At 33.1% G+C, this 15,426-nt stretch overlaps 1 protein-coding gene across 1 annotated transcript; it reads left to right on the top strand.

Annotated features, from left to right (window-relative positions):
• Positions 1-389: 389 nt before the first annotated feature.
• LOC115980468 (putative pentatricopeptide repeat-containing protein At1g12700, mitochondrial) lies at positions 390-14,593 on the top strand. The gene is made up of 11 exons (XM_031102711.1): positions 390-2,431; positions 3,126-3,196; positions 5,632-5,698; positions 5,788-5,968; positions 6,240-6,255; positions 6,383-6,563; positions 7,501-7,597; positions 12,126-12,299; positions 13,050-13,153; positions 13,257-13,553; positions 14,142-14,593. Exons 1-11 carry the CDS (start codon positions 608-610, stop codon positions 14,454-14,456), a joined length of 3,327 nt encoding a protein of 1,108 aa, XP_030958571.1. The 5' UTR covers positions 390-607; the 3' UTR covers positions 14,457-14,593.
• The last annotated feature ends 833 nt before the right edge of the window (positions 14,594-15,426 follow it).

The raw sequence follows: 15,426 nt of genomic DNA, 5'->3' as shown, positions 1-15,426 counted from the left end.
AAGAGCTTTTAGAAATTTAAAACTTGCCATTATCTATAAAATATTTTTACTATTTATTTGTTATTAAATTTAATTATATTATCAAAAAAATATTTTTAAAATTTATATATAATTCTTTCACTAAGCCGTACATTGTATGGGCATAAAACTAGTTAACAAATAAAAGAGACCACTTAAATCTCATAAATAAGAATTATTTTTCAAAAAAAAAATCTCATAAATTAAAATTTGGACCAAAAATGTATTTTAGTAATTTAAAAAAATTAGGAAGTAATACTATAAAATATATCATAATAAATAAAAAAATAAAAATATATCAACAATAATTTATTTTGTTTTCTTAGGGCTCTTTTAACTAAACAATATTTTACTTGAATGAGTTTTCCCTTAGCAAATACACTTTCACTCTCACTCCCTCGTACGGTTCCCACTCACAGCTCACAGCTTCCAGTTTCGCTCTCTGATTTGCCAACTCCATCACCACGATTTCTCCTTTTACAAGTTCCGGAGCTCAGCCGAAACCAAACCCGCCCCGAATTGGTAGCTGCCTGAGTCAGTCATTGTGAACACCAAACTAGCTTTACTTCTTCTTCTTCTTCTCGAGGAAATGGGTAAATCAACATCCTCTCTTGTTTCTGTATACAGTCGTTTGATTATTCGAGGAAGCCTTCCATTTCATGCTTTTACTTATTCTACTAATAGTATTAGCAGTAGAAGAGAAAATGCAAAAATCCCTAATCAGAATCGGAATCAGTTGTTGAATTCTGTTAGAGATCACTGCAAATCTCGAACCTTTAAGAATCTTGATCATGCCTTAGGCCTGTTTGATAAAATGCTTCACATGCACCCTTTGCCTTCCATTGTCGATTTTACTCAATTGTTGGGTGCCATTGCAAGAATGAAGCATTACTCCGTAGTCATTACTCTAATTAGAGATATGGGCTCCTTTGGAATTACTCCCGATGTTTATATTCTCAATGTTTTGATTAATTGCTACTGTCATTTGAACCGGGTCGATTTTGGGTTCTCTGTCTTAGCAACAATTTTGAAACTTGGTTATCAACCAAACCATATAATTCTAAACACTCTTCTTAAAGGTCTCTGTCATCAAGGTAATGTTTCTGGAACTGTGAGGTTGGTAGAAGAAATGGAGAACAAAGGGTATCAACCTGATGTGATTACTGTTGGAACAATAGTAAACGGTCTGTGTAAGATTGGGGAGACTAGTGCAGCTATTAGGTTGCTAAGGACGGTAGAAAAAGGGAATTTTGAACCTGATGTGGTGCTGTATAGCACGATCATTGACAGTTTATGTAAGGACAAATTGGTAACTGAGGCTTTAAACCTTTTATCTGAAATGATGAGTAAAGGCATTCAGCCAGACGTTGTCACTTATAGTTGCTTAATTCAAGGACTATGCAATTTTGGCCGGTGGAGGGAGGCTGCTACTTTGTTGAATGAGATGATGCAAAGGGAGATCATGCCAGATGTGTGGACCTTTAACATTTTGGTGGACACACTTTGCAAGGAAGGGATGTTGACAGAGGCAAAAGAAGTTTTTACTAAAATGGTTCAAAGAGGCATTGAGCCTGACTCCGTCACTTATAACTCTTTGATTGACAGTTATTGTTTGCAAAACAAAATGGATGATGCTATCAAAGCATTTAATATGATGGTTGAGAGGGGTTGTTCACCCAATGTGTTTAGCTATAATATATTGATAAACGGATATTGCAAAAGTAAAAAAATTGACGAGGCAATGCGTCTCTTTCATGAAATGTCCAACAAAGGAATGATTCCCGATGTTGTGACTTACAACACTCTTATAGGTGGCTATTGCCGAGTGGAGAGGCCCCAAGCTGCACTTGAGCTATTCCATAACATGCAAGCTTTTGGCCAACGTCCAAATTCTCAGACCTATGCCATCTTGTTAGATGGCCTTGTTAAGAATAAACAGATCGCTGAGGCAATGGCATTGTTTCAAGAGATGGAAGAAAAAAGGCTGAAGCATCATAATACTTTGATTTATTACAACATCTTGATTGACGGTTTTTGTAATGTTAGGAAGCTTACAACTGCAAGAGAACTCTTTTATAGTCTCCCTACCAAAGGATTGCAGCCTGATGTTCCAACTTACAATATTATGATCAAGGGGCTGTGCCAAGAGGGACTAATAGATGAAGCATGTGAGTTGCTTGAGAAAATGGATGGGAATGGTTGCTCACCCAACGATCGCACATATAACAGAATTATCCAAGGGTTACTGCAACACAATAAGACATCAAAGGCTACGAAATATCTCCAAATAATGGTTGACAAGGGATTTTCAGCAGATGCAACCACTGCAAGCATAGTATTTGACATGCTGTCATCTAATCAAGTGGATAAGAACATTCAAGAATATTTTCATGTCTCCCTCCCTCCCAATAGATAAAGCCATCTCTATAATGGAGTAAGTTTATTGTTTTACTTTGTACTGTAATCATATTGACATATTGATAATGATTAAGGACTGGGTAATGTTTGTTTCAATTTTTACTTTTATTGGTGATATTTCTTTTCTTGTGTTGGCGCTAGGTTGTTTTTTTCTGTTCCATTTTTTTTATCTTTCCTTGAAAATATGTTGAGCACTAGTATTGTTAATTTTGGGATTATTATCTTGAACTTCAGTTGATGCAACGTAGCAAACATGGAATTAGTTTTATTTATTTATGAAATGACAGAATAGTTTGTTTGCAGTTGGTGATGCTCATGTGGCAATTTGGGTGCTTGTGATAGGTCAACTGAATATCAACCAAAGGCCATTGATACTAGTAGATTTTCCTTATTTAGTAGTTAATATTAGAGATTATCTTCTTTCTACTTCAACTAATATTCTGATCTTTGATGGATTTGGCATACCTGCAATTCCCTTGTTACTATTACTAACCTCATATGCAGAGCTTTCCTTTTCTCCTGAATTTTTAAGAAATAGTTAGGTTATACATTCAACCTATATCATTCTTTGTTAAACTTACGTGTTGTATCAGTGTAGTGCTTGTTGTCGACATTTAAAGGATCCTGTTTTTGATGTAAATCTAAATTCTCATTCATCAATCTCTGTTGCTGTTATATTTGTTTTCTAGAAAGAGTGGCCGGTTGATTTTGCCGCTTTGAATAATTGCTATTTATGGATTTTGGATTCTTTCATTGTCAAGTAATTCTGCTGTTAGTTGTGTTTTAGATTTCGGAGTTTGCTATTCTTTATCAAAATACTATCAGAAGGCTTCAGGGAATAAGACTTTAAGTCCTCAAATTCTTTTGTGATGATGCAGACAAAGAATATAACTTGAAACTTGGAAATTCCTTTAACATTCTTTCAGTAAGGCACTTCACATATTGCCTTTTGTTTTTAGTTGTTATGCTTGGACTTCAAAAATAGTAATCATTCAATGTTTTCTTATTCATTTTCCTACTTGATCAATAGCATGAAACATCAAGATTTGATATCCTTGGAAGCTTTCATTCACCTCCTTATCCATTTATAAGTGATTACATTATGTGAAACTTGCATGCTTGACTCTGGGTAAATGAAGCAGGGTTTCTGATTATTGTGAGAAAAAAGAAAGGCTCCTTGAAGATTGTTTGGGTAGGCCCTATTCCAAACACTTACCATGTATGTGGTCTCTGTTTTAAATTATTACTTTTTTGTAACTGGGTTACAGATGCATTTGTGATTTGTGAAGGTTGTTAGGGTATTAGGGTTTTACAAATGAGAATAGTAACACTTGGAACAGAGGTTGGTTTTTATTTTAAATGCATTCTTGGTGCTAGCTATTGGATTAATTTCAGTTTTAATTAATGAATGGTTTGATTGTGGTGATAGAGGCCACTTATTAGTTATTGAAACAGACCATGGTTCAAAAATTCGAAAATGATAATTGAAACAGATATGGGGTAATACTCTAATAAATTCCAAAATGATCTCCAAGCTAGTTCAACTTGTGTCTCAACTCAAGGGGTTTTTCCCTACTTTATATGTCATTTTGTGAAAACAAACATGCTAAATAGAGTTTTTGTTATGGAAATAAAATTAGAGTGGAATGATGAAGATATTAGTTTGGGTTCCTTTTATATAGCATAGTTTTATGATTTTTTTTTTACAAGAGCATAGTTTTATGATTATTCTTACCTTGTTGTGTCAAAGCTTATTTCATAGGATATTCTCATGGGAAAGCAAAAGTATGCCATATTCCAAACTAGTCTAGTGCCTTATGGTTTGGCTTGGGGACTGTAATCAGAACTATTGTAGATCTTGATTCTCTTCGTTATCCGTCAAACTAAGCTCTTCACAATCCGTAATTACCAGGTTCATTAGGGCAGTTAGGTGTTTGATACTGCCTCCTTCGAAAGCAGGTATGCTTTATTGTAACACCCAAAAACCTGAGGCTGATTATGTCCCTTATACCTTTGGGTAACCGTTCAAGAAAGATTGCTGCAACCTCTAAGCTGTAAAGTTTGCAAACTGTGCAGCATGCAAATGGAATCTGGAAGTTGCTTGATTTTGCGATTTTCGTATAAGTTGAGATATCTCAAATGTTTCAAAGTTCCAATAGAATTTGGCAACACGTCAAATGGTGAATTTCACAAATCAAGCATCCGTAAGTACTTAAATCTTGAGATGCATGCTTCAAGTAAGGACATGGGTTGCTCTGTTTTGAACTTTGCTCAACTTCTCTAATTGTGTTGTAATTTCTTGCCCATTCTCCAAAATTGACAGATGACAAACTACTGAAGCAAGGGTAGACTTCTCGATCACTACCGAACACTCACCTTTGGCAATTGAGAGTGCAAGATCATGGACAAGATCTTGCATTTTAAAGGTATAATGTGAGATATCTTTTTGTACAACATCTTGAAAGAACGATCTCGACAACAGCTCTTGATACACAAGTCACCAACATCTTCCAACTCTTGACTTTTGTTGATAGGGGATTGAAGAATTCCATGTGCCAACCAAAATCGAATCAACAGATCATTATCGAATTGAAAATCCTTTGGGAAAACAGAACAATATGCAAAACATTGCTTCAAGTGAAATGGAAATTGGTTGTAATTGAGCTTCAACGCGGGTAAGATGTCACCTTCCTTTTGTTTTAAATGCCATATCTTGTTATCTCTAATAGATATCCACTCGTGTTCATCAACTTTTGAATAAAGTAGGTCAGCTAAAGTACTCATTGCCAATAGAACTCCTTTACATTTTTCGACAAATTCTCTTCCAATTTTTAAGAGGTTTGGATATTGATTTTCCTGTCTTAGCTTAAATGCCAATTTCACAAACAAAGACATACAGTCCACTTTGGGTAGACCTTTTAGATTGTATGTATTAGTGCTAGTAGTGTCCATAATAGTAGCAACAGAGCTATTCCTTGTTGTCACTAAGATTTTACTTCCTTTACAACCACCAAGCAACAAATACATTAACTGTGCTTCACTACAGAGCTACCCATCTTCTGTTTGGCAGAGACAGCATAATACCTTCATTTTCCAGTCTTACTATGTGTACACCTAGTGCCTTGTAATAAATAACATATGCGTTCTCTACTTATCAAAAAATAAAAATAAATAACATCTGTGTTCTGTTTGCAGAGAGGATCTTGGACTTGACAAAATGCTGAGGGAGAGAATAAGAGATGGTGATCCCGTGGCACATTTGGTGAAGACAAGTAATTGACTTGCTTATCTTTTATCATTGAAATTGAAGAATTTAATACTAATTTGACATATCTCTTTGACATTGTGCAGAAAAAGTGCCCTGAACTAGTTCTCCCAAACCTAGGGGATAATGAGAAAATGAAGGAATCAGGGTTTGTTGTTCCTCAGGACATTCCTGATCACAGCTGGTTAAAACGAAGATTAGATGTTGCTCCAAACAGATCTGGTATAAGACCAGGAAGACATTGGGATGGAGTTGACTGTAGTGCTGGTTGGTTCATTTCCATCATCCTTTAGTCAGATGTTTCTTTATTTTTCTCAATAAGCTATGGATCTTGCCTTAGCATCTTCCTGTGTGCCATGATGTGGTGATCCCAATCATTTGGTCATTTCCCATTATAGTGAACTTATGTGAGTGAGAGAGAGAGAGAGAGATCATCGGCCAAAGGAAGATTCTTATGCACTAAAGAAGCAAAAAAATTATTTTGAAAAGTATATTAGCTCTCAGAAGTGATTAATTTCTGTTGTTTTACCTCTTGTAGGATTTGAGAAGGGATTGTTCAAAAGGATGAATTAGAAACGAGCTACAGAAAAAGAATCATATCTTTGGTCTGGCTCTGACATGTGACTTGAAGCGTATGGATTACGAAGATGGCAATATGCTTTTTATGTGTTTCTGGAAAAGACACCAAGGATTCTCAGCACCAACTGAAAATATGTTCCATAAATTAATTGGTCTCGGTGGTGTGCAGTTGAGCTTCCTTTACTGCTCAATAGCAGCAGCTGTTTCCTTTGCTATTGAAATTCTGTACTCATGGTGCTTAGTTGCAGAATTCCAACTCTGCAGAGATGCTGTAACAATCCAGGTAATTTTTGTTGCTTGGCTGCGGATTAAACCGCAATTTTATGGCATGTAGCCATAACGGTTTTATGCTTTGTGTGCTGGGATATCTCTTGTTACGTTGTTGTAAAGAAACAAAGTCGTGGCATGTGACCATAATGGTCTTTTAGAATGTCAGATGGCCTTATTGAAAGATCTGAAAACTTTTTTTTGGCTAAAAGGTCTTTAAAGTAATTGAATTTTTTTTTAATAGCTTTTTTATATTTTCCATGAAAGTGAAATTAAAACTTTCCTTTAATGGTTCATTAATAAATGTCCTAAGGACACATGTTAATTGGACTCTTGAACAAATATTTTCCATGATTTGTATCATTCTTGTAACTGAAAGGCATATAAAAATTTAGTTGAAAGTATAAAAAAGTATTTTCTCATTTTAACTTTGCTTTAGAGGAATTCTGAAAGGCAGAATATGAAGTTGTCATGAATTCTACGGACTCATAATTTGATTCATTTCCAACCAGGATGCCATATGGATTACTGTAGATCCATGAGGATTATAAAATTTTCAGTTGGCAAGCAGTTAAAGACTGACAAGTCCTCTCACTAATGAAGTCCAGATAGGTGAATTGCTTGATGTAGATACCAGCTGAACCTATTATGGGTGTGAAGTAAAGAATACTTTCCATTTTCCTTTGATCGCAGTGGTCAAACACTGTGTATCTACTCCAGTGAAGATCTCCTGCTTTTTTTTTTTTTTTTTTGAAATGGATCTTATGGCATTAAACCAAATAGAAAGGAGTACATCAGAAGGGAACAGCAAGCAGCTGGGACCATTACAGCAGATTAGATTAGATTAAAGATGACACAACTGGGGGTGTAATCCCTTTCCAAATAAAGGTGTTTTCATTTCTACGGGCAAAGTGAGCAAGCTCATGTGCAAGTTTATTATGGTCTCTGTTCAGGTGCTTGAAAGTGCAGTTCTGAAATGTGTCTCGAGCTTGCTGGATCTCTTGTATAATGTGGCCCAGGTCGTTTCTGCTTTATGCAAAATGAAGAGGGGTATGGCATGTGGGGGCTAATGGTGTGTACCTTAGCAAATGCAAAATCAGTGGCTAAGATCTCTGTCAAGCTTAAGCGAGAATGCTAGACACAAATTTCCTTGAATATAGTTCTCAAACATGAAGCTTACAACAATGGCAATCCTTTTTGGATGCTTGTTAAAAACCCGACCAAATAACTGAAAATTGTAACAAGACAAAATAGGATTGATTTCAGATTCGGTGGTCTGTCTTAATTGCTAGCTTACACCATGAAACTCGGTGTATTGGCAATTTGGAAAGCCCATGTTGGATCTTTGACTTATTATGCAAGAAAGTCATTATCCAAGAAAGGTCACCAAAAATGGATTATGTTTGCATTTTTCTAAAAGAAGTTATTCTCCAAGAAAGGATTTCCTAAAAAATTAAAGTTGAGAAACAAATTTCATCAAATCCAAAATGAGTTCATTATTTCAATAATAATAATAATAATAATAATAAAATAATCTTCTCTAAATAGGTTATGTTCCATACTAAGGATGCAAATAAATAAAGGATATGAATACAATGAACATGGCAAAGCCAAGTTAACAACACGCAACATGGTTCATTATCCACCCTTGCTAGGGTGCATGCGGTGTATTATTGGGATGCATTATTAGTCTGATAGGAAAATTAGTATCAGCCCTTGTATCTTATAACCCATATGAAGCTATTAGTTTAGAAAATGCAATATATGATTGAAAACGTAACTTAAATAGCTATGTCCCCACCTAGGGATGGAACCACAATTTGAAAAAAACACAAATTTTTGAATATATATTGGTATTGTTTCAAATGTGGATTTGAGGAAAATAGAACATGACACTCTCCAAATCAGAGGGTAATATTTTTGAGTTAGAACCTCATCATCTCCATTGATGCTTCTATCTTTTGTATTTACAGAAGAGAGAGTCAGAGGAAAAAGTTAAAACTGAGGAGGAGAAAAAGAGAATGGAGGCAAGTGACAGTTTTAGTTTCTAAGTTAGCCACCATTTTATTTTATGAAGCTTAGAGTGCCACGTTGATCTGAAAAACAAAAACAAAAAGCCACTACACCTTTTTATTTTATTTGATTCTATTTATAATAAGTCCATAGTTAAAATTTTTCTCTATTATTAAAAAAAAAAATTCTTTTTATCTTTTTTGTTTTTTTTTTGAGAAGCAAATTCTTTTTGTCTAATAGTTAAAGGTTGTGTATATATGATTTTTATTTATTTATGGTATTATAAATTTAAAGTATGAATTGTTACTCTTTTCAGATATATTGGTAATTTGGTATTTTCTAAATAATTTGTGATGAGAAATATAAAATAATTTGTAGTTATTAGAGATGTATATTATGTCAAATTTATTATTTTTCTTTAATCTTTAATAAGTTTAATGATTCTTTAACATACATCATATTATTAGTGACTTTTCATCTTATTAATAATTTTTCTACCTAAGCATTTACTTATATTTTTGGATAAATTGTGTTAAAAAATAGGTATATATATTTAGCAAACTTTGGTGTAGTGATGTATGATATACAAATTACATTATATTATTGAAAAAGTTGTTTTTATGGACAAATTCATAATCTTTGTGATTGAGAAAAAATAAATTTAGTTTTTTTGCATTGAAGTGTGGTACTGCTAGAACAAATAAATTTATAAATAGTAAATTTATAAAGGGAGAAAAGTATATAACGACAAAATCTGGAGATAACCCCCCCTCCCCCACCCCCCCCCCCCAATTGAAAAAGTTGGCTGTGTCCCTTCTATTTTAATTCAAATAATGGTTATCTTAAGTACTCACAATTTATTGTTTGTATTTCTATTGTATGACATGTTATGTGAGAGCTGGTGCTCCTGTTAATTATATTCACACTACTGTTTGAAACTAAGCAACAATATTCTAATCAACTTGAAGCAAGTCTAACTATATCTCAGAATTAGAAACATAAATGTATATCTGAAAGAAAGGAATATGTGAAAGAAAAAGTGAGGTTGAAATACAAGGGTTATTTTACTTTTACAATATTGCTCAAATATTCGATTTGTTTGTGAAATATAAGAAGTTGTTCATGAATGTTGAGGTGAACTTCCAGATATATGCTTACTCATTGGAATGCATTCTAGATATTGCTATTTAAGATTACCGATAAGAGTAGGTAATAGAAAATTTTGAACCTTGAAATATTCACTAAATAAGTCCTAGAAATCAAAAGAGTCTGCTCTCTAATTTTAGCACTCATTTAATAAGGAATCATGAATTTAAAAAATGCTTAGAACTGATGTGCAGATATTCTTATGCAATATTCTACGTGAAAATCTGCTTTGGTTAAACTAGAAAGGGAACACAAGAAGCAGCACAATTCCTCTCTCGAATAGCAATGACCTTTGGTCATTCAAATCCGTTTATTAAAGCAATGAACAACAGGAAAAAGGAAGCAGCACTATCAATCTATCATGCAGTGACAAACAAATGCACTCTTATATATATAATTTTTGGTGCTAGAGAGCAAACATATTCTGCATTCTACAATAGATTACTCTTGGACTCGTCACCTATACTAATGATTTTCAGTTGTTTCTCAAGTTGTTCTCAAGTGCCCTACGATTTAGCAAGTGCATGTTTGTAGTCGGTCTTTTCTGTTGACTTGAATGATTACTATAGCTCTTAAATAAAGCTCATTCTTCATACTCTCTCTCCTATTTTCGTATGTCTCTGTAAATTCTTATATTGGAAAGGATGAGGGAAAGTATAAGAGGCAAGAAGAGGGGGTGGGAAGAGAAATACAACACATTACATATCTCCTTTTCTCCTCTTACTCCAATACAAAAATAAAAAGAGGATCAGCATTATTGTCACGGCAGTAAAAAGATCGGTCAATATTAAGATTTTGTGTTTTTATTACAATGAAAAACCTATCAAATAAATAATCCAGGTTCCCACTTTACATTACAAAAAGTGCTTATATATTCATTTACCTTTTTTTCTTCTTTTAATTAAAAAAACACCACTATAGTGCTTTAACAAAAAATAAGAAGGGATTAGATCCTCTCCTATTGAATCATCCAATTTCTTCCAACTTTTATTTAGGTTTAAGACTTGTGGTATTTTAAAATTATATAAACTAGCCTCTAAACACGTGCTCATACGCGTGTTCAAAGGCTTTTTTTTTTTTTTTTTTTTTCTCTAAGGGTGGTTAAAATAAATTTTCATTCATCATAATTCGAAGTTGTTATTTTTTTAAATTATAAAAATATTCAAGGTTGTGATGAGATTTATGTGTTTTCTAGGGAAATAAATTTTTTGTCTAAATCTTAGAATTGCCAAAACATGTAATAATTATGGAATACTAGCTTCTGAGCATGCTCTCATGCACGTGCTCAAAAGCTCTTATTTTTTATTTTAAAGTTAATAGTTGTCATTCATCATAATTCAAAGTTGCTATATTTTTTAATCACAAAAATACCTAGGGGTTTGATAAGTGTTTTGCGTTTGCGGGTAAATTAAGTTTTTCATATAAACACTCATCACACCCTTAGGTATTTTTATGATTGGAAAATCTAGTAACTTTGAATTATAATGAATGTAAGCTATTAACCTTTAAAAAAAAAAATAGAAAAGCCTCTGAGCATGCACTCTAGTTTATTTAAACTCAAAAAAATTAACCCTAACACATTTGAATTCCACTCCCCACATTTTACTCCTAACAAATTGCTTGAATTCCACTCCCCCATGTTTTACTCCTAACAAACTCCTTTACTATCAAATTTAAAATTTAAACTTCTCTTTAACTTCTTTTTCTTATCCGGTTTTTATTTATTTATTTAAGTTTCACGCTATATCCTTCTTCTTTTTTAGGAAATACCAAAAAAAAAAAAAAAATTCCAGATAGTATATTACAGCACTAGAATAACAAAATACTTGATTAGCTGACTTCCAAGATTATCCGAACAAGGATATAAGCAAATATTTTCCTTTTACTTTTCCTATTTTTTAGTTTTCTTATTTCTTACATTCAATTGCCGTTTTAAAATATTGCATTTGTTTGTCTCTTGCCACATGGCAATTTCTATTTATTTGTTACTTATTTCTCTTCTTTGATGTCAAACTGTTCTTTCTTTTTTTAATTCAATAATTTCACATGTAATTTTTTGAGAAAAATATGACAAATGAGACCCTTCTTTTGGTTCCCTTCATTTATACTTTGTCATTTTGATTTTTGTTAATGCTTGTCTAGAAATTTCTTTCATTCTTTTATTTTTTCAATTTTTTATTATTTATTTATTTTGCATCCTTTCTATTTAGAATGATGTTGTTTCAAAGTGTCTCACAAAATTAACACAAAGTTTTTGTTTAAATTTGTCTGATGGTAGGTGACCAAATTATTGAATCTTTAAAAAGTTTTTAAAAAATATGCCCACTACATTGAATATTTTCTTGCCAAATCACATATTAAAAACTAAATCATTAATATGTCAAATTCTAGACTTTTATGTCTTTCATTTGCTATGCAGACATGAACTCTATGAAACTTGGAGAGGAGAACGATCAACTGGTGGTGATCGGGATAGTTGATCTTGCCAAATTGATTAAAGCTCTGAGGAATAAGGTTGGGAAGGCAGACAAAATCACTTTAGAACAAACAACAAATTACCATATCCTTATTTTGTTTGTTTACTATGAGATTGGTTTGTGCTTTCTCAAGAAAAAATTAAAGAAAAAAAAAAGAAAGAAAAGATTGGTTTGTGGGTGCTGAATTCGGTTTATTTATATATATATATATATATATATATTTTTTTTTCTAGTTCAAAGCAACATGATTTTGGTATTTGTTGGAGGTTTAGTGTCATAATCCAAAAATTGGGATAATGAAAAATCATGATACTAAACCAAAATAAAAAAAAAGAGCATCGTCCCATGCGTGAAGCATGTGTGATGAGGCTAGTATATCTGCTTATATGTGTATGTATATATGTGTTTGTATATATTTATAACTTAAATCTAGCTTTATGTTTACTTGAATTCCAATTATTGAGATGTACAAAGACTTAGATGATTTGGTCCTTTGAAATGCCATTATTAAGTTATTGGTTCATTGGATATTTTTATTGAGTTAGGATACTAGAATGTTATGCCTTTCAATCAAAATGTGTTAATTAAAAAAGTAATAATAACTATCTCGCATTCATAATGTATCAAATGTACGATGAACAATGTTATCAAAAAAAAAAAAAAAAAAATGTACGATGAACAAGTGTCAGTGTCACTAAAATTTTCGATTATGCCATCATATCTTTAAAGATATATATCACTACTTTGGGGGAACCCTTTTAAAGTTATTGACTAATTTCAAGTATTTGAAATAGCATTAATAAATAATTTGCTAGTATTTGTTAATAAGTTGACCAGATCATTTTATTTTTTATTTTTGGCTAAAGATAAAGTTTTTAGAAAGGATCTTAGCTTAGCTACTAAACTGGCAAACATCTGTCCGGCTGTCAAGGAAGCTCTCAAGGCAACAAAAACCACAGGATTTATGAAGGTTATTACTCTTCTAGCTAATGTTGAAGCAGTGGCCTTACGTCAGAATTCAAGGATTCCTAGATGGCAAATGCAAGCATTCATGAAGGATGTATGAAACAAAGGTCTTCAAATGGAAGGGATATGGTTTAGAAATTAGAATGTTGGAAAACTACAAGATAGTTGGGCATATTTTGGGAGTGGTTATCCGTGATAGTGGGTGTCATTGTATTGGGGCTACGTGTGCAAGAATAGAAGTAGGCAATGATTGGATTGAAGAACAGGCTCTAGGATTATGCAGTGCAGTGCAATTTGCAGTGGAGCTGGGGCTTCAGGATTTAGTAGTGGAGTATGAGATTAAAGGCTTTGTGGATGAACTATGTGCAAAGGGTCCCATTAATTTACGAATGGCCACTTCTCATGTACTCATGGCTTTACTTGTACAAACCGACCAGCATAGAGGCTAGCAACTGAAGCCAAAAACAGAAAAACTTCACTAATTTTATGATCTAAGGTATTGGGTGGAGGATATGTGTTTACTGGATAAATATGTACCTGGAATTCTTTAATTCATTAGTTTAATAAAAAAAATACAATATAGTTTATTCAAAAAAAGAATGGCTGGCAAGAGAGAGCTTCAAAAAAAGAAAGGCAATGCGTCTCTCTCATGAAATGTCCAACAAAGGAATGATTCCTAATGTTGTGACTTACAACACTCTTATAGGTGGCTTTTGCCAAGTAAAGAGACCCCAAGCTGCACTTGAGCTATTCCATAACATGCAGCTTTTGGCCAACATCCAAATTACCTGACCTATGCCATCTTGTTAGATGGCCTTCTTAGGAATAAACGAATCGTAGAGGCATTGGCATTGTTTCAAGAGATTGAAGACAAAGGGCTGAAGCATAATACTTTGATTTATTACAACATCTTGATTGATGGTTTTTGTAATGTCAGGAAGCTTACAACTGCAAGATAACTCTTTTATAGTCTCCCTACCAAAGGATTGCAGCCTAATGTTCCAACTTACAATATTATGATCAAGGGGCTGTGCCAAGAGGAACTAATAGATGAAGCATGTGAGTTGCTTGAGAAAATGGATGGGAATGGTTGCTTACCTAACGATCGCACATATAACAAAATTATCCAAGGGTTACTGCAACATAGTGAGACATCAAAGGCGACAAAATATCTCCAAATAATGGTTGACAAGGGATTTTCAGCAAATGTGACCACTGCAAGCATGTTAGTTGACATGGTGTCATCTAATCAAGTGGATAAGAACATTCTAGAATTTCTTCATGCCTCCCTCCCTCCCAATAGATAAAACCATCTCTATAATGGAGTTAGTTTATTGTTTTACTTTGTATTGTAATTATATTGACATATTGATAATGATTAAGAACCGACTGGGTATATTTGTTTCAAGTTTTTCTTTTATATGGTGATATTTCTTTTCTTGTATTGGCGCTAGGTTGTTGTTTTCTAAACCAGTTTTTTTTTTACTTTTTATCTTGCCTTGAAAATATGTTGAGCACTAGTGTTGTTAATTTTGGGATAATTATCTTGAGCTTTAGTTGATGCAACATAGCAAACATGGAATTAGTTTTATTTATTTATGAAATGACATAATAGTTTGTTTGCAGTTGGTGATGCTCATGTGGCAATTTAGGTGCTTGTGATAGGTCAACTGAATATCTACCAAAGACCATTGATACTAGTAGATTTTCCTTACTTACTTAGGTTATACATTCAACCTATATCGTTCTTTGTTAAACATAGATGATTTCTACCCTTGCCCCCAATTCCTCATTGACCCTTCAAACTTACATGTTGTAACAGTGTAGTGCTTGTTGTCTACATTTAAAGGATCCCGTTTTTTATGTAAATCTAAATTCTCATCCATCAATCTCTGTTGCTATTATATTTGTTTTCTAGAAAGAGTGGTCGGTTGATTTTGCAGCTTTGAACAATTGCTATTTATGGATTTTGGATTCTTTCATTGTCAAGTAATTCTGCCGTTAGTTGTGTTTTAGATTTTGGAGTTTGCTATTCTTTATCTAAATACTGTTGGAAGGCTTCAGGGAATAAGACAATAAGTCCTCAAATTTTTTTTGTGATGATGCAGACAGAGAATATAACCTGAAACTTGGAAATTCCTTTAACATTCTTTCAATAAGGCACTTCACATATTGCCTTTTGTTTTTAGTTGTTATGCTTGGACTTCTAAAATAGTAATCATTCAATATTTTCTTATTCTTTTTCCTACTTGATCAATAACATGAAACATCAAGATT

The sequence above is a fragment of the Quercus lobata genome, chromosome 3, assembly GCF_001633185.2.
Source record: "Quercus lobata isolate SW786 chromosome 3, ValleyOak3.0 Primary Assembly, whole genome shotgun sequence".
Classification (NCBI taxonomy): domain Eukaryota; kingdom Viridiplantae; phylum Streptophyta; class Magnoliopsida; order Fagales; family Fagaceae; genus Quercus; species Quercus lobata.
Note: the sequence above shows the minus strand (reverse complement) of the source record. Positions and strands in the feature narration are given on the sequence as shown.

What these genes read in the sequence shown, in the direction of transcription:
- LOC115980468 (XM_031102711.1), top strand. Translation starts at nt 608, where the DNA reads ATGGGTAAATCAACATCCTCTCTTGTTTCTGTATACAGTCGTTTGATT. An exon ending in GTGATCCCGTGGCACATTTG is followed by an intron (nt 5,699 to 5,787) that starts GTGAAGACAAGT and finishes GACATTGTGCAG; the next exon opens with AAAAAGTGCCCTGAACTAGT. An exon ending in TACGAATGGCCACTTCTCAT is followed by an intron (nt 13,554 to 14,141) that starts GTACTCATGGCT and finishes AAAGGATTGCAG; the next exon opens with CCTAATGTTCCAACTTACAA.